The sequence below is a fragment of the Parus major genome, chromosome 28, assembly GCF_001522545.3.
Source record: "Parus major isolate Abel chromosome 28, Parus_major1.1, whole genome shotgun sequence".
NCBI classification, from domain to species: Eukaryota; Metazoa; Chordata; class Aves; order Passeriformes; family Paridae; genus Parus; species Parus major.
Window position 1 is genome coordinate 3,829,122 of NC_031797.1, and position 21,594 is coordinate 3,850,715.

Genomic DNA, 21,594 nt, shown 5'->3' on the forward strand with positions numbered 1-21,594 from the left:
CCCTCCCCAGCATGCCCCGCGCCCCTATTTGCATATCCCCGCCTCCCCCTCCCCACGGGCCAATCCGGCGCTGCGCCCGGCATCACCCAGCCAATCGGCGCGCCCGCTGCCCACCTCCTCGCCCCAGCAACAGGCGCCCCGCGTGGGCGTGGCCGCCGGAGAGACGCTTCATGAATAATTCATAAGGGGGGGCGTGCCGGCGGCGGGCGGCCCCGGCGGCCCAGGCGCGGAGGGGGAGACGGTCCCAAGATGGCGGCGCTGCAGGCGGAGCGCGGGTACGGGCTGTCCTGCGGCCGCCTCGGCCGCGGCACCCGCGTCTCCGTCTTCCACGTCAAGCTCACGGAGAGCGCCCTGCGCGCCTTCGAGAGCTACCAGGCTTGTAAGGTACGGGGATGGCGGGCGTGGGGCGGCGGGTACGGCCCCGCCGAGGGCGAGCGGGCGGCCGCCACGAGGCCCCCGGACGGAGCCCTGCGGGTGGCACCGGCGGGGATGCGAGGGGAGGTGAGAGGGGGGGAGCCGCTCGTGAGGTGGGTGTGTGTGGCCTGAGGCCGGGGGACTCCCTGGTGGGGGGCTGAGCGAGTGCGGAGGCTCCCGGTGCCCCCCCCCTCCGTGAGTGACCGGGGAACCGGGAATGGGGGGGGGGCGATCCTGGTGCCAGGTGCCTGAGGGACGCCGGAGGGGACTCGCGGTGCCACTCCCGGTGACGCCCCGGAGCTCCCCGGTGTGTTCCTCATCCCCGGTAGTGTTTGCGGGGTCCCTCCGGGGCTCCCGGTGGGTGACCGGGGAGGGGTGGTGATCCTCCGGGAAGTACCCGAGGGGCACCGGGAGGTGTCGGTGCTTTCCCCCCCGCCCCGCCCCGGTAATTGCTGGGGGTCCCCCATGTGCCACCACGGCGGGGACCCCCAGTGTGTCCCCCCGGGGTGGGTGACAGCGGCCCCGCGCTCCCGGTGCGGGGGTGGGCGCTCGGTTCCCCCCCGGGAGGTGACGGGAAGCTGCCGTCAGTCCCCGGGAGTGTCTGGGGAGGGGGGCGAAGGCACCTCGGTGCCCCCCCCGTTTCCCCGGTGAACGTGACGTGGGTTTCCACAGCCGGGGGGGGGGGCGGCGGGTCCATCCCCGGTGCTGCCATCCCTCCGTGGCTGTCCCCTCCCCGGGACAGCCGGCTGTTCATCGCCCGCCGGCTCGGTGCTCCCCTCCCGGGACCGGGGAGGGGGAGAGGCACGTTCAGACTGTATTTTGAAATTTCCAGATTGTCTTTTCCGTGCCGTTTCCTTGAAATGCATCCAGAGAGCTTATTAGTCATGTAAATAGAGAATAATGGCAAAGCTCGGCAGCTGGTGTTGGGATGGACCGGAGAGGGGGTTCAAAGCTGTCATTTTTAGCGTAATTTTATTTTGATTTTATTTTTTCCTTCCGCCTCTTATCCTGCGACGAGCATTTCTGTCTCCTCACCTTGCTGGGGGAAGCTGGGAGCCTAAACCCGTTTGTCATTAGGAGCGTCCTGCCTGCCAGCTTCTGTAGGATAAACCATATGTTGTCACAACACTATTTTTAATTTAGGGTGTTGGTTACATCACATCACTGAATTGGGCAATCTCTGTATGAGGACGAAGGTAATGACTGTACCAGGGTTTATCAACTTATATTTTAATGAGTGTTTATCAGCATTATGAGAAGTCAGGAGGAATAAGTGACTTGGGTAGACCGAATTATTAGCTTTTTTCTCTCTGAAAAATGAAACAAATAATCCAAATAATTCTTGCCTATATATTGGGAAAGCCTTTTATTTTGGGGCAGGGAGAGTAGGAAGACTACAGGCAGCTGCGTTAAATATTTTGGGAAGCTATTCCGAGTCCGTGTCACACATGAATAGTGGTGTTTATTTTCTAAATGAAGTCTGGGCTCAGGATTGTTTGGTGGCCAGCAGCCACTAATGAACTTTGCTTCCTTCCCTGCCACCCAAAAGAGAAATAGTCAGAGGCTCCTGGTGATTAACTGGGCAGGAAGGGATAAGGGCAGAAGAGCTGCTTGTTTGTGTAGTGAACAACGCAACAATTAGTGGGCTATTAAACACATATGTTCATTCTGCATTGGTTCTATAAACAGTTTCCCCAGCTTGTTGAACGTCTCAGCTTCCTCGGAAGCGCCCAGCCCTGCCAGGAGCCGCCTCCAACACACCTTTGCAGCTTGTGTTTGTCCAGTCCAGCTCTGCTTTAATTTTGGGCTGCATTAGTTAAATGGAAAAAATTTGCTCAGGCTCCTTCTGCTCGGTTTGGTTTGAAACGTGGTGGAACTGACGGCAGCGTTGTGTAATATGGATAATGGCCTGGAATCCAATCCTGCTCTTTGTGTTACCTGGAGTCCAGCATGTGCAGTCTGACCTGTTTCGGGCACCGGGGTGGCACGTCCAGGCGATTCCTGCGACAAGGCTCTGTCCCTCTGCCAGAACGGGCAGGGAAATGTCTTCAGTTCCTTGCTTGAGTTTGTTCTTGGTCTAATAATAATGTATTGGGATTACATAATCCAAAAATGATCACCCAGCCGGGCGAGCTGCCATTTGTTTGGAGTGTCCCCAGTGCCAGAGCAGTTGCAGGCTTGGTGTGGAGCTGCACCATGTGTGGATCAGGCAGCAGGGCTGTGGAGAAACAGATATTTGTCTTGTTGGGCCTCTGCTGAGCTGTGCTCTTGGGTTTCTGCTGAATTGTCTGTGTTCTAGGGAAGAAAACGGTCAGGAATCTGCATTCTGGATGGGGCTTGGAGCAGCCTGGTCTAGTGGAAGGTGTCCCAGCTCATGTAAGGGGTTTGAAACAGGTTGAGCTTTAAGGTCCCTCCCAGCCCAAACCATTCTGTGATTCTGAGATATTGATCCCCAACTCCTGTGTTATGTACAGAGGACATGGAGCTGCTGCTGCTGTGGAGCTCCGGCTCACAGGGCTGCTGCCTTCTCCTGACCCTGGAAAAGGTTTCTTCAGTAGCTCACCTGAAAGAAAAAGGAGCCTTGAAAAGAGAATTAGCACTGGCTTCATGGGGATGAAGTGAGATGTCACCCAGCTGCTCCTTGTGAAACTTGCTGCCCCTGAAACTGTTTCCACACACTTGTGAAACTGAGAGCTCTGGCTACTGAGCTCAGAGGGCTGAGCGGTGGGAAGTGTGTCCCGAGTTGGTTTGTCCACTGATGAAATGCAGCCAGTCTGGTGTGCTCACCTAAAACAACTCTGGGTTCTGCAGGGAGTGTAATTCTAGAGCAGCCTGCAGTCTGCTGCCTTCCTTTTGGGGATGTGTGCGTGGTTAGGAATTCCCACTCCCCCCAAACAGGCAGGGCATGGCCAAGGCCAGGTTGGATGGGGCTTGGAGCAACCTGATCTGGTGGAATGTGTTCCTTCCCATAGCAGGGCTGTGGAGCTGGGTGGTCTTCAAGGTCTTCCCAAACCATTAGATGATTCAATGACTTTTCCCATCACTTCTTGTCTGCCCCCAGCTTTGTTCCTGCTCCTGTTGAGGTTCAGGGGAACTCCTTTCGCTGGTGCCTTGCTTTCCTCTTTCATTCCCATCCTCAATGAGGAGATATTTTACCATCCTCACCTAATGCTTTTAGTTATCATTCATCCTTTATTTTTCACACCTGTTTTTTTAGCAGCATCCTGGGTAAGTCACCATCATCCTGCCTGGTTCAGATGCCACGTGGCACACCTGAGCATCCCCTGAGCTCAGTCTCCCTTGGGGTAAAGATGCTGATGGCACATAAACAGTGTCAGGGTTGTTTCTGGAACTCTTACCTGGGAATTTCTCAACTTCCACCTATTTCTACAAACCTCTCTGTGTGGTTGAGGGGTGGTTGGTTGATAACAAGCAATGTGATGGAGTTGCACACCTTTCCCTGTCACCTTATGTGTTGACCTAAGGATGGCTGAATGCTGCTCCTGGCCCTAGTCCTGCCTTGCCTGGTGGTTTTAGGAGGATTTAAAAGATGTTTTTAGTATCCCTCGGTGATGCAGCTGAGCAGCACGTCCTGCTCCTGTTGTCCCTCTCTGTCCCTGCTACCCTGGAGTGTTTTGAACTGAAGCCACCGGTTGATTCACTGGTGAACTTTGGCAGATGCACAAATATTTATTGGGGACTAAGCTGAGATAACCAGAGCACGTTGTCCCTGTGCTCACCCAGCTGAATTTTGGGACTGTGGTCTGACAGATGTGGCTTCCCAAATCATCTTCCCTATGCTGCTCTGAAACCAACCGTGAGAGAAACAATCCCTTGAAAATGAAGGTTAACCCGACCCCTTGGAGTTGCTATTTATTGAAATAACTTTCCAGCCTTGGCTTTTGGAGCAGGTTGTGGAGATTCCTTCATCTTGCTGTGTTCAAAGCACGAAACACGAAATGAAGGCTGTGCTGTCATTACAGGGTCTTTAGGGTAATGCGTATTCATGCTGACTTGAGAATTGAAAGCTGCTTGCAGGTGTCAGGAGGAGAAGAACAATCCGGCTTTCGAATCAAAATTCATTGAATTATCTCAGAGCTTTTTGCATCATTCCTCCTTCCCTGTAACCTGTTTTTTCCTGTCCTATTAATTCACTGATGCTGTAGTCCGTCAAAATTGAGGCTCTTACGACATCGGGAACATGAGTCGGTGACATGACTGAATGAATCAGAGGAGGCTGGAGAGGAAGCTCATCGCACACGTACGGCTCATCAGCAAAAATGGGACAGGATCTGCAGAACACCCTGAACTGCTCAACTCCTGCTCAATGTTCTTCACGTTGACCTGAATGTGGCACCTCCCATTGGAAGGAAGGGGACAAAGAGACACTGAACATTGTGCATGAGGAATGTTTTGGCCCCTGGCAGTTTCCTTTCAATTATTTAGGGAAGCTTTTTCCTCTCGACCGTGTAGCATTTGGATCTGCTCAAATTATAGATTCATCTCTATAGTTTTCAAACGGCATTGGAAGGAATTGTCTGTAATTTACATCTAAAGTGATGTACAGTTGCTATGGGATTCGGTGGCAAATTATAAACCCATTATGCTTTTTTTTTATACTGGTGGTAACAGACTAAAGAACTGGGTCTAATTGGTGACGTGCCAAGGGAAAATAGAAAGTTTGTGATAGAATCCTTGTGACTGGTGCTTTCTTTTTTTTTAAAAAAATCAGATGTGATCTGCTTTTTATCAGTAAAACATATCCTACCATTAATTGGAGAGGTTGAATTTGAATTAATAATTTTTGCTTTCTGGTAGTACAGGGGGAAGCAAGCTAAAAGATTAACCCTTTATGTTATTTATATGGGGCTAGGTTGTTCTTTTTTTAATTCAAGTGGGCTATTTCATCAGTCGTATCAATGGCAGCTGGATGTGCTGATTGTGTTCCTTACCCAGCAAAATTAAACCCCTGCTCATTTTCAGCAGATTCTGATTTCTTATTCCACTTAAACAGCAGAAAGGAAAGCTATTATAACATCTTTTAAAACTTTTCTCTGAAGCATAGCAGTCTCTTCAGAACAATGTGTCTCCCAAGGACCCATCTCCTGCCTGGAGTGGCTCCTGCCGGTCAGCTCAGAGTCATCCTCCAACACCAGGGGCTTTTCTGAGCTTTTTTCCCCGAAGTGCTCTGTCCTGTTGAGTTGGTTTTTGTCCTGGTGCAGCTTGGCACGGGGCTGGTGGCTGTCGAAACACTTCCCTTGCGTCGTGCCGGCTGTGTTGGGACAGCAGCAGCAGCGCCTTTATCGCTGCCCTGGGAGGGGAGATTTTGTTGGAGGGAGCATTTGAGGTCTCGCTGGTAAATGGACGTGTTATCTCCCGAACAATTTGCACGTTTCAGGCCATTTAAACTCTGTAACTTGTAAGCAGAAACTTGTGAAGCGTCTCCAAATCCCTGGTGTTTGTGCATGTTGAAAAATGGGAAGGGACAGACTGCATGCGTCACTCCCGTACTAATTTGTGCCAGCTAATCCATGGGAGAAGAATACATTTTGGCTGACTTAGTGGTTTTGCTGCTAATACACAGGAGAATGCGTTTGAATGGATGGAGTGACTGCAGGGGTTTAGGTAGATTTTGAAGGGATACCCTGTGTCTGGGATCCTGTGCTGGATACCCTTATTTGGGATCACACTCGTGTCATATCCCGGATTTGTTTGGATTTTGAGGAAGGAGAAGTTGGCGGGAGGAAAAGTGGCCGTCACTCAGCGTCATAACATCAGGAAGGCTGGGATCGAGTTACCTCTGAATAATTAAGGTTAATGCTGTTTCTGGAGGAACCATTATCTGCAGTGAACTTAATGCTCCTGAAAATACATGCTGATAACCTGAACTGTGCTAATATTTTATCCAGGGTGCATACAGAGGAGGCATCACCAAAACCGGGCTTCAATGTTCAACATGCCTTAGCTTGACCTAGATGAATTAGCCAGGAAAGGAGCTTGGATTTGCTGATAAGAATTTTCTGTAGTAGCTCATGTGTTGCTTAGAAACATCCCATGTACATAAGGCAACTTTTGCACACCCTGGCTGAGGGTTTTGGTAGGTTTTGGGGTTTTTTTTCAAGCATTTGTATGTTAAAGAGAGTGTTAAACCCTTCAGCAGTTGGCTTGCTGAGTGGTGTGTGTGTATCCCTGCTGCACTGGGAGAGCAGACTTCCCAAAATCCAATCCTTTTTGCATTACAGTCTAGAAAAAACAGCTCTGTGAGCTTGGTCTCTCCTTTCTTTACATTGGATTAGTGCCTTTTTCTAATTTAAAGAAACCAGCATTTGTTTAACTCAAAAAGAGGTCAGCACTGGTGAGCAGGGCTCGACTGAGCTGCTCACCTTCACCCACCTGGGGTCTTTGCTGGTGTGGTCCAGTCTGATCGTGGTTAACCCTCTGCTCTCCCTCTGTACAGGCTTTTATGCAGGAGAGAACACAAATTTTTGAGGAAAACTGAGTTATTTCTCCTTTTGGGCTCCATTCTGTGCTCTTGGGTTTAATGGTAGACGCAGACTTTGTCCTTGAGGTTCGCGTCCACACGTGGACAGGTACAGCAGAACTTCCTGAGAACAGCCAATTGCCTAAATCTTTGCAGTATTTAGATTTCATCAGCACAAACATCCTCTTGGCTCTGTATTTTGAGCATATATGATTTCAGCCACGCTTTGATAAGAGCAGCCATGTGACAGACAGCTGAGGCAGGTTCATATGGGATCAGTGATGGGGAGACAGGAGCAGCTCTGGAGGAACTGGCACTGCCCCAGCCCTGGAAGCATCAAAGGCCAGCTTGAAGCAACCTGGAACAGTGGAAGGTGTCCCTGCTCGTGGCATGGGGTGGAATAAACTGAATTTAGTGGTCTTTCTAACCCAAACCAGTCTGTGATTCTACGATTCTATATGACAGTTTAAGCTGATTGTTGTTATTTAGCAAGAGCAGACATGTGTTACTTAAAATCCTAACAAAAATCCCAGCAGGACGGAAGAAACTCAGGCTCAATCCATATCACTGTGCCCACAGGATCCATATTTTCTACAGCTGGGGTGGAAGAACTAATTTAATCTTCCTTCTATATTCCTCCCCACTGAGGCCCGTTCTGCGATGGGCTGCAATCAGTGTGTTACGTGCCAGTTGTGGTTATTTGAATCATATTTCCACATTTCAGTGTCTAGACTTTATGTTTGTGTGAGTTTTGTTGTACCTTTCCAGCTCCGGCGCTGATTTCAGTTGGTTTTGGCTCCTGGTTTCTATGAGAAAATCAAACGGGCTGTGTTTCTGCCTTTCCCAGTCCCCAAAAGAGAAGGGAACAAGGGAATGGGAAGAACTTGGTTTTACAAGCTCCTTTGCCACCATTTTTCTCCCTTTTGAGGGAAATCTGTGTGTGGATGAGCTGGGTTCTGCCATTTGGTGACCAGCAGGTGAGAGCAAGGACTAACCACTGATGGCTGCAGATAAATCTCTGCCTGCTTCTTGCACTGAGAGAAATCTGCTGTGAAAAAAGAGATGATCTTGATACAGGCCAGCAAGGCTGGGAAAAAAAGTGGCTGTGTAGACATTTCTAGTAAAAAAACAACTTTATAATCCACAGAAGGAGAGCATTTATTGAAAATTAAGCAGATTTTTAATTGTCTGTGTGCGCTGAGCTTCATTTTTTGCCAGCACTTGTGGATATTGAGGATGATGGATGTGGCTGTGCTTGTTTAGGGAATAGGAGGTGATGCTCAGAAGTTGATAATGACACCAAACTTGGATAGCACGGACCTCACTGTGATCAGGAGGTAGAACTGGCTTTGGAATTGTTCACAGTAATACTGACTTGTGCAGAAAAGTGTGGAAACCTGAGCCAAGGCTGTTTTCTGTGCTCCTGGTATATAATAAAGTGTATTATGGCTAAATCAGCTAAAGGAAATCATGTTCCCAACTCTTTGTTAGCATGTAAAGCTTGCTGCTGTCAAACGTGAAAGGCTTAAGTGCAGCTGAATAGCAAGAAAAATCAGAATTTTTTCATGGGGAATACAGAGAATAAAAGCTGTGGTTCCAGTTTCTCTCTGCACCCCTGCCTGCCTCAGCTCCCTCAGTGATTGAGGTGACCCAGGGTGCTGCCAAATCCGTGCCTTCACCTCTTCCAGGGAGCTGAGCATTGTCAATCCTTCCATTCCTTTTCCGATCCAGGATTCAGTGGATGCTTTTTGGAGCCCGGCATGGGCGGAGTAGCAAGGAAGCAAATTTTTCCACCCTGCCTGAGCTTGGGCAAGCAGAAATTGTGCCTTGGAAGCCATATAAGGCCAGCAAGCCGGCTCTGCATGGGCTCACCTTGCTGGGATGCTGGGGCAGGGAGCAGCCCTCGCTCCCAGGGAGACTTTCAGGGCCTTTGAAGTGTTCCCTGTGCGTCTGTCACTTGCCAAAGGGATGGTGTGGCCACCCTGATTAGGTGGCACAAGCTCATTAACTCCCTGACTTTTGTGGGGCTCCGGCACCCGGCCCCAAACGGAGGCGGAAATTCGTGATTCAGAGCGAAACTGCTGTAAAATGACGGAGCTGGGAAGGTCGGAGTCTCTGTCCCAGGGTGTCTTCATTTCCCTCAGCAGTGTCTGAGGCACATTCTGCTGACTGCAGACAGTGCTGAGCAGGACTTTGCTCTGAAACGAGAGTTCCTGTGGCATTAAAATAGATTTTTGAAAAGCCTGGCAGCACCTGTTCCCCCTTCCAGGGATGTTCAGCCCTCAGAGCTGCCGGAGCCCCAATCGTGACCTCTGCTTCTGCTTCTCACAGAATTAAGAACAACTTCTGCTCCCATAAATAGTCCCTTAAGAAGTGCGTAGGAGCTCTGTGACCAATTTCTTTTGAAAAGTGCTTTCAGTGACACCCGTGGCTGTGACCTTGCTCCGTGTTCCCACCCCGTGTCCTTGCAGGGCAGCTGTGTTTTGATGGGAGCCTGGTGGTCCTGGCCACAAGCTCTGCTTCCTTCTCTCACGTTTAATCAACACTAAAAGGAACTTTTGGGTTATTTGTGTGTTTTTTGGGAAGTTGCTGCTGCTTTTCCTGCTGCAAATCCCAAATGCTTGCTGCCTCCTTGAGGTTCTCATTCCCTAATGGCTAAGGGACAGTGTCTGAAAGCTCCTGTGTTCCTGCCACATGTCACAGCTCCCAATCCTTGTTTTTATTCCAGAAATGAAGTGTGGTTTTCCAGAGGGGGATGATGGAGCATTGTCACAAACCAGTTCTCCCAGCATGGACTCTTGGAGCTGGTGGAGAATCCCAAAAACACCCAGCTCAGGAAGCGGCTTGGTGTTTAATCTTTGCAAATGTGGAAGTGGGAAAAGGGAGGCAGTAATGGATAAAGTAAAACATATTTAACCTTTAGGGACGTACATGGGATATCTTGGGTCTGTTTGGAACAGGCACTGGGCTTGACGTGGAGCGTGGTGATGATTAAAACCAACAGCAAACATTTTTCTGCTCGTGAATTACAGACTTTGTTCTTAATGCATTAAAATCTAGAACACTTTGGGGTTTCTTAACGTGAAGGGGGAGAAGGAATAGATTTATTACCTGGAAGGTTTGATGTTATAGTTCCAGGCATGTTTCCACAATCTTCCTGCAACCATTTGGAGCTGTACCTAATGTGGGTGCTGCCTGCATTGGGCTGCAAGTTTGAGCTCTCTCATACAATTAAGGCCATTTAACTCCATCTAAAAGACCTTTTACTTGTCATTAAGACTAAATTTACTGACGCTGACAGCAGGAAGAAACGAATTTACCCTAACTCAGATGGGCTAAGAGAGCAAAACGTTCCAGCTAACTATGACTTGGCCTGGATTGTTAAATTTAGACCAAAAATTCTGGTCAGACAATTAAGTGCCGGCTCAGTGGCCACACCACTTCTTTTGCATGTGTGAATTGGCTGAGCTGCCTCTTGTCAGGCAAGAGAGATTCTCTGTCTGAATGTCTGAATTCTCTGGGGGTTTTTGGGCTCAGACCTGGTGAGTCTTTTCATGGCACTGTGGTCTCTCTCTGTTTAGTCAGCAGCCCTGCTATGTTTTTCCTCTTCTTATCTGAAAATTTTTCATGTTTATTTTTGGAATTCGTTGTAACCTGAACTTTCTCAGGTGTCCTTGCGGAGAGCAAAGAAACATCTGACTTATTTTTTAGGTAGATTTTTGCCAGTTGAGAAGAGTGTGTTCTTTCTTTCACTGTTTGTCGCTTTATTTTTGGAGCAGGTTTGTTACTGACCAGCCTGGCAGTGCAAATACAGAGGCAGCTGAAACAGTGCAGGTTCTGTGCTTCTTGCTGGAGTAAAGGCAGCACCTAATTTAACTTCTTCAGGCAACTGCCTTCACTTTTCTCCTGGAGAAAGCATCCCTGGAAGCTGGAGGAGGCTGTTAGCAGAGGGTAGGTAATGCAAGGTTCTGTCATGGTAGGAAATTTAGTGAGGTGCTCTTGCTCAGTATTTTCAGCTGGTTTTTTCTTGGGCATCTTCCCTCGGTGATAGGAAGAAAACTGGAATATTTGAGTTTGCTTTATTGCTTTCTCCCCTATGGAGATGGTAAATTTGAGTGGACATCCCTGCTGAATTCCAAGTGTCTGTCAGGTTGTGTTCCCACTCTCCTCGTTGGCATTGGAGCACCTCTGTTTGCCTGGAGGCCAAAAGAATCCGTGTCTGAGCATCTTGCTTTAGCTTTTGAGGTTGGTCTGGCTCGTGGGGTGCTGCTGGTGGGATTTCCCTGGGATTCCTTCAGCATCCAGGCTCTGAGTTTGGTTTGTGGCAGCCTCTTCCAGCAGCACTGTCTGTGCCTCCGTGAGGAACATCTGAAGATCATCTTCAGCACAACTTTCTCAGACTGGTAATTACTCTTCCCTCTCTGAGTGTCAATAGGATATAGCTGGGCACAAGGAGAAAAGAAAAAGGGCTGGTCCAGGCTTGTTTTTCTGGGCTCAGCAGTGTGAGGTGAGATTTGTTCCGGGATGGTTGAACGGGTTCGTCAATCTGATCTCTCAATTGTCTTTCTATATTTTTCTCTTGCAAGAAAAGGAGTAAAGCCCTGTGGAAGATAAGGATCGTTCTGATGTTTCAGCAGCTCATTTAAGCCACCTTATGAGCACATAGGCAAGTGAATCAGCCCTGGTGTCTTAATATGTCCTAAAATAAATTAGACTTTCGTAAGCAAATTCGGTGGGTTTGAACTGCTGTATTTTCATTAAAAGATTGCAGTGGAGAAAATGCTCTTTAAAATTCAGCCTGGGGGTTGTGTTGTTCATTAACTGATAGTCACTCCTGTTTACCTTGTGTGATAAGTCCCACGTTAAGAATGGCCAGCAGTGCTGATGCCGTCACAGCTGCCCTTCAGAGAGAATTGCTATTTATTTTTTTTTATGGCTCTTTTTACTGACAGGTGGGAGTGTTTTTTGGAACTCAAATAAATGTAAACAGCCACGATGTACCTCTCCTAATCATGGAAAACCACTTGTTTGGTGGTTTGTTGTGTTTTTTTTTTTAATTCCCTCCTGTCCTTAGCAGCTTGGTAACGCCGTTGTCGGTACAAAGGTCATTTAAAAATCTGACATGTCAGCCCAGCAACATACTGCTCCTTAATGAGGCTTAAAACCAGCGTGGAGCTGCCTGGTGGAAATAAATTTGGAGCTGCAGAATAGAGGGAGACATGTGAACAGCTTACTGGGATGGGATCACCTGGCTTTCCTTGCAGCAGCCCCTCCTCCCCGGATCTCTCAGAAGGGTACTTGCAGTTCTCTTGCATAAAGGGGTTTAATTTTTCCTCTTGTTATTCAAATGAGCCCAGGTGTTTGACAGCACCTTTGTGTTCTCAGCAGAAAAAGCAACGAAAATATCTCCTGAAAATCCAGGCAAGGGTGGTTTTAAAACGATTCCTTCCCGTGTTTGAGGTTTTCTCTCCTCCTCACCTTGGCCTCCTGCTGCCCCACTGAGGAGGTCCTGCAACACCTCTGGCTTCATCCCCACCTGGCTAAAGCCCTCCTGTCCCTGCTGCTCCCCAGGATGTCACTTGAACCCAAGCTCTGGAAGCTCCTGGTTCTCCCTGACGCTCCCTCAGTCCTTTGAATGTCTGAAGGCTTTTCCTCTAATCCTGTTCCCCAGCACTACTGGAATTTCAGCACCTTCAGCCTCGCCTCAGTCTTTTCGGCTCTTTGACTGTTCTCCAGTGAAAACTAGGTCAGAAACAACCGTCAGCTTCTGATATTTCACTATTCCTGTTTTAGAAGTTGTAACCCAGTGTCGCTGTGTTTAATCGCTCGCTTTAATTTTCGTGTGTGAAGTGCCTGAGCTCGCTCTGCCTGACACAGTCAAACTGCTCCAGATAACATCCTGCCTGTAAAAACCATGTTACCTTCACTGGGGCTGAAAAGGTGAATTCTCTTTTTTTATTTTGTTACATATAATGCTGGGGATGCCATACTGACAGAGTTTTCCATCAGCTTTCTCTTAAGTGTAACATTTGCTGGTAGTTTTGGAGCTGTAATTAGCCAGCTTCTTTTTGTGCCTGGGTGGCTTTTTTAACCTGATGGGTGAAAGAAAAATAGCTTAAAAACAATAATAATAGTTGGAAAGCCACAGGTTGGCGAGGAACACAGCAATGCAGGTATATTGAAAGGCATTTAAGAGATTTATTTTTAACTGAGTTGTAGCTGACTGGACCCATTCAGCATTTTTATAAAACTATTCTTGGAATGGTGCTTGAAGTCTGAGCTGAGGTGCCTCAGTGTTCAGTGAAATCCACCTGGTGTAATTCAAGAGTATCCTTCTTCCTTGCTGTTAGGCAGACTTGGAGCCAGCCAGTGTTGGAATACTTGGGCATTCCAGCATAAATGGGATTTAAATGAATCCTTACTTTTCAGTCTAACTTAAAGGTTGTGGTTTTAAAATTCTGCCTGAGCTGTTGTCTCTGAAAAGTTTTTTTTTTTTCCAAGTTGTTTATTAGGCTGTCCTTAATACACTTTAATTTTCTTCTTTCATGTGTCTCCTGCTGCTCTGTGGTTGTTTTCAAGGATCCCAATCTGGGCCCAGGGTGGGATTGTTGGGGTGTCTGTGCAGGGCCAGGAGCTGGGCTTTGATATTCCTGGTGAGGAATCCCTTCCAGCTCAGGCTGTTCAGTGATTCTGGGATTTTCCTGGGATTTGAGGATCCCTGGTTTGCAGGTACCAGTGTGATCCAGCTCCTGCTTTCCATCTGGGAAACATTACCTGTGTTTGACAGGTGGGGGAGTTTGAAGCAGGGCTGAAATTCTTTATTTAAGAATTCTTTAATTCTTATTTAATTCTTTATTTTTATGTTTATTTATTTATTTGTTTGTTTTATTTATTTTATTCTTTATTAAACTTCTGGAGGGGCCAGTGGAGCAAATCCCAGCCCTAAATGTGGTTCTGTAGTCACTTCCCATCACTTGTGTGGCCGTCAGCCTCGGATGGAGGAGCTTGGGTGTCTTAATCAGTTCTGGAAGCTTTATTTATCCATGATGGGGATGAGGGGGAGTTAAGATGTGCTATCGTGACACACTTTTCTGTATTAATTTGGGAAACATTTTTTTTCTGGCAGTTGGGGGGTTTTGTACAGTGCAAAAAGCAAAATACTTGTAGTAGATACATTTGATACAGCTGGTCCTGGAAAAGCTTTTATTTGATCCCCTGAACACACAAAACTGTGTTGCTGCATTGCTTCAGAAAGGCTAAAATCAGGGAAAAGTGTTTTCTCCAAGAGAGACAGCAGCGAGCCAAGTGATTTCCATGATGGAAATTTGTTTTTCTTGTAATTTCCACAAGGTTTTTGGCATTGTTGCAGAGGTGGCCACATCTCCAGCACCTCAAAATCAGCAAACTTCCCTCTTCTGCCAGAGGAAGCACAGAGGGCTTCATTCAAGGTGTCTTGTTCGACAGGAATGACTCTTAAAATATTAATCTGAGAACATCTAAAGCCATGAATTCTTGGCTCATAACGAGTGAATCCTCCAGGGAAAAGCAGCACTGCTGGTCACCTTTAGCAGAGTTGGGAATTTTGGGTGATTCAATTTCCTTGTTGTGCTGTTGTTTTTTCCCCCTCAGTCCTTTCCCAATTTAACAGGATCATCTGATAACTCCAATAAAATGCTGCTGCAAAAACAAGCAGTGTTACATGCAAGAGATGATTACCCAGGGAATTTTGGGCATGGATGTCTTAATGGGATCCTTGCCAGGCTGAGGGCTCTCTGAATTGTCTTGCAATGCAAATGTGTGCAGATACTGCTGGACTTCTCTTAGAGAAATATTTAATATTCTATTTAAAGGAATACTTGATATTGTATTTAATAGTATTAGTATTTCCAGTGTAGGGAGGCAGAACAGGAAACTTCATTCTGCAATAATGTTTTTTGTTGAAAACTTTGCTTCAAAGCAAGTCCACGTGTTTGAAAAACAAATCTGAGGGTTTGCTTTCCTTTGCCTGCACTTTAGAAATACCAATATTTACCTTCCTTTTTTCCTACCCTGTCTTTAATTTACTCTAACTACTCAAAGCCAGGCAGTGCTGCTCTGCAAGAGAGGGACAGACTCAGGCCATATGAGCAGACTTAAATTCAAAATTAATTTTACTTCATCCACTTTGCTCTTCCTTTATAAGCAACCTACCCTAGATTTGCTACTTTTAAAAAGGAGTGAGCATTGGGATTTGTTCATTTAACTCTTCCTCAAATTAGTTGCAAGTCATAAAACAATAGGATTTATTTCTAAGTTTGTACTTGATTTTTTTTTCTTATTTTTCCTTTGTGCAATGTATTTGCCAGCACAGCATTATCTTTGGAGGAGAGCTTTGGGAAATGTTGTTGCAACTTGTTTTATGCTTTCTCACTTTTACCTTTTATTGCTTTTAGTCGGAGTTAGAGGAGAGAAATCCCTTCAGGAAAAAGGGTGATAAAAAGAAGAGTTAGTGCAGAATTTTGCTGATTCCTGGTGTGCTTGCGGAAAAGGGAAAAAGGGATCCTTGAACCTCTGTCTCAGAACAGGAGAACAGGACAAGACTGAAATAAAGGTAAAGGTGTTTGAATGGACAGTTTTGACTCAAGAATGCAAGACTGAGTAATAAAATTGAAATAGCTTTGAGGGCTGCTGACTCTCAGTGTCAGGGAGGGTCTGGAACACCCTTCTGGAGCGAGTAACGGATGCAGAAAATTCACTCACACAAAATGAAACTTCCTTTTCAGGGAGATGCAGTAATTGTATCAAAACTGGGTTTTTCTTTACTTGCAGGAAGGAAACTCCTGGGTTATTACACTAAAAAATGGGCAGCGTGTTCTGTGACTTAGTAGTTCTTTCATTATAGACATTTTTAATTGATTTTTGACTGCTTTGATCAGTTCTAAACACTGGAAGCTGCACAGGGATGCAAAGGAGCTTTTTTTCCTTCCAAAAGCCTTTCCAAGTCGTGGGAGTTGGCTCCTGGTCCTCTGACAAAGCCTCCCTGAGCAGCCCCATCTTGTTAATAGTGGGATTGGTGGGAGTTTGTCATGATTAAACTGCAGATAATCATCATTACAGCCCTTGTGGCAGCCTGGTGATGAGACTTTATGATTATTGCTCTCCTTAATGAGCAGGTCTGCCTTAACTCTGCGGAAAAGCAGAGAGGGAAAACATCAAGTTAAAAAAAGGAGAAGTGACCCGTTGGGAAACGTGCCCAGAGTCTCCCAAGTTGGAATTCCCACAGGAGACCAACTCCTGCCTCTGTTCCTGAGATCTGGAGCCGTGGCTGAGTTAATTGGGAGCCACAAACCCACTTGGATCTTTTCCTCTTTTCTTGCCATCCACCTTCCCCCTGAGCTCGCACCGCTCTGGTTTTGGGGTGGGTTTGAAGCCCTCTTGTTTTTGGGGCTGGAGTCCCCTCTGGTTTTGGGGTGGTTTTCCTCTGTTTTCCATCTTCAGCCAGACTGATCCCATCCAGCAGTGAAGCTGGGTGTCCAGGGAGCAGCAATAAATCCAGTCACTGATGGGCCATTCCAAAGGGTGCTGATGTTTAGAATTAAAAGTGTTGTAGCTCTCCAAATGAACCTTTATCTTCTTGTCCTCCTGCAGTGTCTCTCCCCATGCCCTGGCAGGGTGGAGAAAGTCTTCTTCCCTGCAGAAAGGTGGATTTAACTCTTCAGTGTCCTCTGGAAGTGCCCACTCTGCATAAACAAAGCTGGAATATTCTTTGGGGACAGAGCATTTCCTCCTTGCAGCCATTTCAGCCCCCTCTGTGTGTTGATATTTACCACAGAGCAAATCCCCATCCATCTCCATGCTTGTGGAAGAGTTCCTCACTTCTTGTACCTGCACTGCCATAGGAATTTGGGAGGAGGGATTGCAGGAAGGCGTTGGGTGGTTCCTGCTCTTGGGAAGGGCCCAGCCCAGTGCATGGAGCTGCTCTGTTTGCCAGAGCCAAGCTCTGCTCCAGCCAAACAAAGTCTCCTGCTCCACACTGGGCTGAGTAAACTCCATACCAATTCACAATACTTTAATTATTTCTCCAAGGATTTGAGTCTCCTTTTAATTTTCTTCCTGAAAGGCATTGCCTAAATTGCCTCTGTGCCCAGCTTCCTTTCCCTACTGAAAAACTACTGCACCTTGTGCTGGCCAAACATCCTGGATTGATGCTTGGGAGTGATGCAGTTTTTTCAGGATTTTTTGGGGGTGTTTGGGGAGTTGGAGCTCCCTTCCCAATCCCACCTTTCCCAAGGTTTGTGCTGTGGTGCTGAGGGTGACCAGAGGATCAGACTGTGTCAGAGCTTTCTGTTCTTTGGGAGTTTAAAGCTTTATTTTTGCAAATACAGAGAAATCATCATTTAATGCTGTGCTGGGAAGCAAAGATTCCTTCGAAGCACTGGAGAGTTTTACTTGGAGTTACCAAATTGAAACAAAAAAAGTTGTGCTAGGCTTGGGCAACCTGGGGTAGTGGCAGTGTCCCTGCCCATGGCTGGGGGTGGAACTGGATGGGATTTAAGGTCCCTTCCTACCCAAACTATTCCATTATTCCATGAAAAAAACAGTGGGAATCTGGCAAAAATCTCCATCCCTTATCCTGAATTTTTGGGATGTGTGTTTGGGGAGCCACAAGGTTCATGTATCCTAATTCCCACTCCATCTCCTTCCCCTAATTCCTGACTGAAGGAGCTGCAGGGACAGGGGAGCCTCGCCCGTGCACAGCTCTGTTGGTTCAGTTTGAGTCCCCAACTAAATTCTAATTCTAACACAGCAGGGACCCAACAAACACACTGCATTTTATTCAGGAGGAGCTTTTTAACCTGGATTAGGCGAGATCAGAAGCTCCAGGCATGCGAGAGAGAGAGAACAGGCTGCACGGCTGGCTCAGCTCTCGTGCCTGTGGGGTGACATCTTGATGACAGTGGAGTTTTAATTGCTCTCTGCTTTGCTGATACAGGCTATTGTCCATTTAGGGCCTGGCTTTCTGCTGCACAGGGCAGGACAAAGCATTTCCATTAGGCTACAGTTTGGTTTTTTAACTTCATCATGTGTCTTACTCTCTAAACTTTACACAAAGGTGGAGTTTTTCTGCATTTCGAGTGGGGCTGTAGCTGAGATGCTCAGTGTGTAGTGATGTCAAAGCCTGCTGGTGATGTTTCCTGGTAAAATTTTGTTAAAATGGTGAAATTCTGTAACTTTGAGGAGCTGGGAATGGTGAAATTCTGTAATTTTAGAGCTGGGAGTGGTGAATGAAATTCTGGAACTCTGAGGAGCTGGGAATGGTGAAATTCTGTGATTTTAGAGCTGGGAATGGTGAATGAAATTCTGTAACTTTTAAAGAGCTGGGAATGGTAAAATTCTTTAACATAACCATAAATTTCAGCAAATCAAGTTGAGGGTTTTTTTTTGAGCTGACGCTTTAAACTCCTTTATTATCTATCTTATAGAAACACACTCGATTTTTAACCCTGGAAAATTAAACCACTGAGGAAGCAACATTTGTGCTGTAACAGCCCACTTGAAATGATGCAATTATAACCAAAGAAGCCAGTGTGCCTTTTGCAGTTTAGCAATTAAAAACTTTCAAATGTACAGCATAGCATTTTGGCTGACATAAAAGCTTTTGAGCATTTTATTGCTGCTTGTACTTCTGGGCAGGATTCATAGGTGCTTTAATGTTACGGTGATAATGTGTCCATTAATGCCTATTAAGCAAATGATAAATGATAATAAATACAAACTACAGTTCAGGGTAATTGGTGAGAGTCCAGCTCTTAAACCTTCATCAAAAGTAGTTTTTTTTAATAATTATTTGTGTTAAAAGCTCGAGTGTTCAGTTCTGCCCAAAATAAATGATTTTAAATGTTGGGGAAAGGAAAATGGGAGGGGTGAGGGGTCTGTGACAGCACTGGATCATCAAGGTGATAAATGGGATTATTTGGGAGAGGAGGAGTGAGCAGAGGTGTCCATGGGATAATTTTGGGATTGCTGCCTGAGGAGCTCCTGTCACACCCTGCTCTGCTCCCGGGGGTTTGCACCATCCCATCAGCATCCCTGGAAGGATGTGGGTGAATCCTGAATCCTCCAGGAGCATCCCCGTGGCTCACCTGGGCAGCTGGCACCTCTTTGAGTGGAAAGCCTCAAATAGTGGTGGATTTACATGGCCTTTCCAAGGCTCTTTCCATGAGAATGTTGGATTTGAATAGCAAAGCTGTAATTTTGGAGTTGCAGCAGACTCCATCCCATCTGTGCTCAACTTCAAACGGGATCCTTGGGAGGCCTCAAATTGCAGATGGAAATTGTGTTGCAGGGAGACTGTGCTTTAATTCCATAAGTAATAGATGGGACATGAAAAAAGGGAATATTTAAGAGGCTTTTTTGGCTGCTGGGTTTCTGGGAGGAGGTAAATACAAGCCTTGGAATAGTGGAATGTCCTGGGAGCTCTCTCCTGGGCCAGCTCAGGCTAATTGGCTGCCAGCAAACCTCACACAGCCTCACTTGGAGCTGTGGGTCTATTCCAGGCTATTCCTTTCCCTTGGGATTTGTATTTCTTGCTGTTAATGAACTCAGGGACTCGGAGGTGTCTCCTGGGAGTCTGTCACAGCAAAGGATGGGGTGATCAGCTTTGCCTCTGCACTCTGGTTTGCTCTGCAGGCTCTTGGGGGAGTGTTTTAAAACTAAAATATAAATGGAAGGTAAAATCTGTGTAGCTCTGCAGGTATCCAGGTGTGTTTAAACTGAGGATCCTCCTGGATTGGGATCTTTTTATCCCACCCTTGGCCCAGTTGTGCTGGGAAGCCAGAGGAAGCAGGGGAGGAAGCCTTGCCTATATTTGGACCTTGCTGTGTGGGCTAAAAGAAACATAAACCAGTCATAACCAAAGAATTAAAGAGGAACTTGGAGTTTGGGGCATTGCAGAGTCTGAAATTTGTGCTTTTTAAGTGATTTCTGGTTGTTCCCATTTTTGTAAGTGCTTCCTGAACATCAAGAACTTTACCTGGGCACTGCTTTTTCCTGGAATTGCAGGGAATGCTTGGAAACATCCCATTAATGCCAGCCTTGATCAGCAGGATTTTATAGTTTCTCTGTATATTTTATTGGAATTCTTTTTAATTTTAACTGTTTGTAAGAAGCTTTAAATTCTGAAAATAATGCCCTTGTTCAAACACAAATAAGGGTGAATTTTCAGCTGCACTCTGGGCATTGGTGACTCTGAAAACAGATAAACACATCAATACTAAGTTTAGGCAAGTATTTTCCATAGAACACAGCCTGCAGTATAAATTCCAGTAAATACATGACAGAACTTCCCAAAATGATGTCTTCTTTAATTATCTGTATTTCCCTGAAGAAACAGAGATGCTTCCAGCTGGCTCCTTGACCTGAGGATTTCCAGTGTCCTTTCTGATCCTGGGTAGGAACATCCCATCCAGCTTTTCCACTAAAGGTGTTTAAAACCTTCTGCCAGCTTCAATCAGCCCTGATAAAACACTTCATTAGTTTAATTTCAATTCTTCTGTCTTCTCTTGGCACTTTCTTGTTCTTCCTCAGCTTCCACGTGCCAGACCTGGAATATTTAAGTGTGAGGAGCTGTTTGTGTGTGTTGCCACCACCTCTGTGAGCTTTCAGAGTCTCTCTTTAGGGTTTCTTGCTCTCCTCTAGCCTGGGGAAACTAAAGGATGAGCATAATACTGTGATAATAAAAAGCCAAATATCCTGTGGGAGCTCTGGGGATGAATTTTGGGGTTTTTCTGGTTTAATCTCATGACTTTGGAAATCATCTTATGGTATGTGGAGGACTGACAAAAACCACTTGGGTCTGTGGGGTTTTATTCATGTTGGCATCCCAGAGCAGAGCTTTAAGGGTTTTATTTCTCCATCATTCCCAGGGAATACAGTGGGAGCTGTGGAAAGCAGGAATCTGGGCATGGACATGGGGAAGTTCTCTTTCCAAATGGCAAATAAATGAGATTTTATGGAGTAGATGCCAGGGTGTATCCAGGCTCTTTCTGAGGGTCTGTTTTCCAGTCAGGTGGAGAGGCTGAAGCTGGTAATTCCAGTTTGGGTAGATCTCTGAGGTGCAGCCGTGCTTTGGATGTTCCTTTGGGAGTTATTCCTGCAGAGTTCTGGAGCTGCAGGATGGGCTCTGCCCTGGCCCAGCAGCTCCTTTGCCATTCCAGAGGAAGTTTGACTCAGCTCCTTGTGGGACCTGGCATCCTCTGGAGCTGCAGGAATGCTTTGCCAACCCTCCAGCTTCTTCAGGAAGCCTTCAGCTGGAACAATGGCACGGGGCAGGGATGGAATTCTTGCATTTGAGGTGTGTTTAAAGGGGTTTTTCTCCTCTGGAGGCTGCAGGTTCTCGTGTGGTGTTCCCCACACATCCCAGGATCTGTGTTAATTCCCATGTGTTCCCTGGCCCCACACATCCCAGGAATTGTATTAATTCCCATGTATTCCCTGGCCCCACACATCCCAGGAATTGTATTAATTCCCATGTATTCCTTGGCCCCACACATCCCAGGATCTGTGTTATTTCCCATGTGTTCCTGGCCCCACACATCCCAGGAATTATGTTAATTCCCATGTGTTCCCTGGCCCCACACATCCCAGGAATTATGTTAATTCCCATGTGTTCCCTGGCCCCACACATCCCAGGATCTGTGTTAATTCCCATGTGTTCCCTG

General features: G+C 46.7%; 1 protein-coding gene across 1 annotated transcript in view; it reads left to right on the plus strand.

The window, feature by feature from the left end:
• Positions 1-221: 221 nt before the first annotated feature.
• ELL (elongation factor for RNA polymerase II) overlaps positions 222-21,594 on the plus strand; it is a 49,708-nt gene continuing 28,335 nt past the window's right edge. The window contains exon 1 of the mRNA XM_015651639.3: positions 222-384. Coding sequence (XP_015507125.1) covers positions 250-384 — 135 coding nt within the window. The 5' untranslated portion in view covers positions 222-249. The remainder of the gene's footprint in view (positions 385-21,594) is intronic.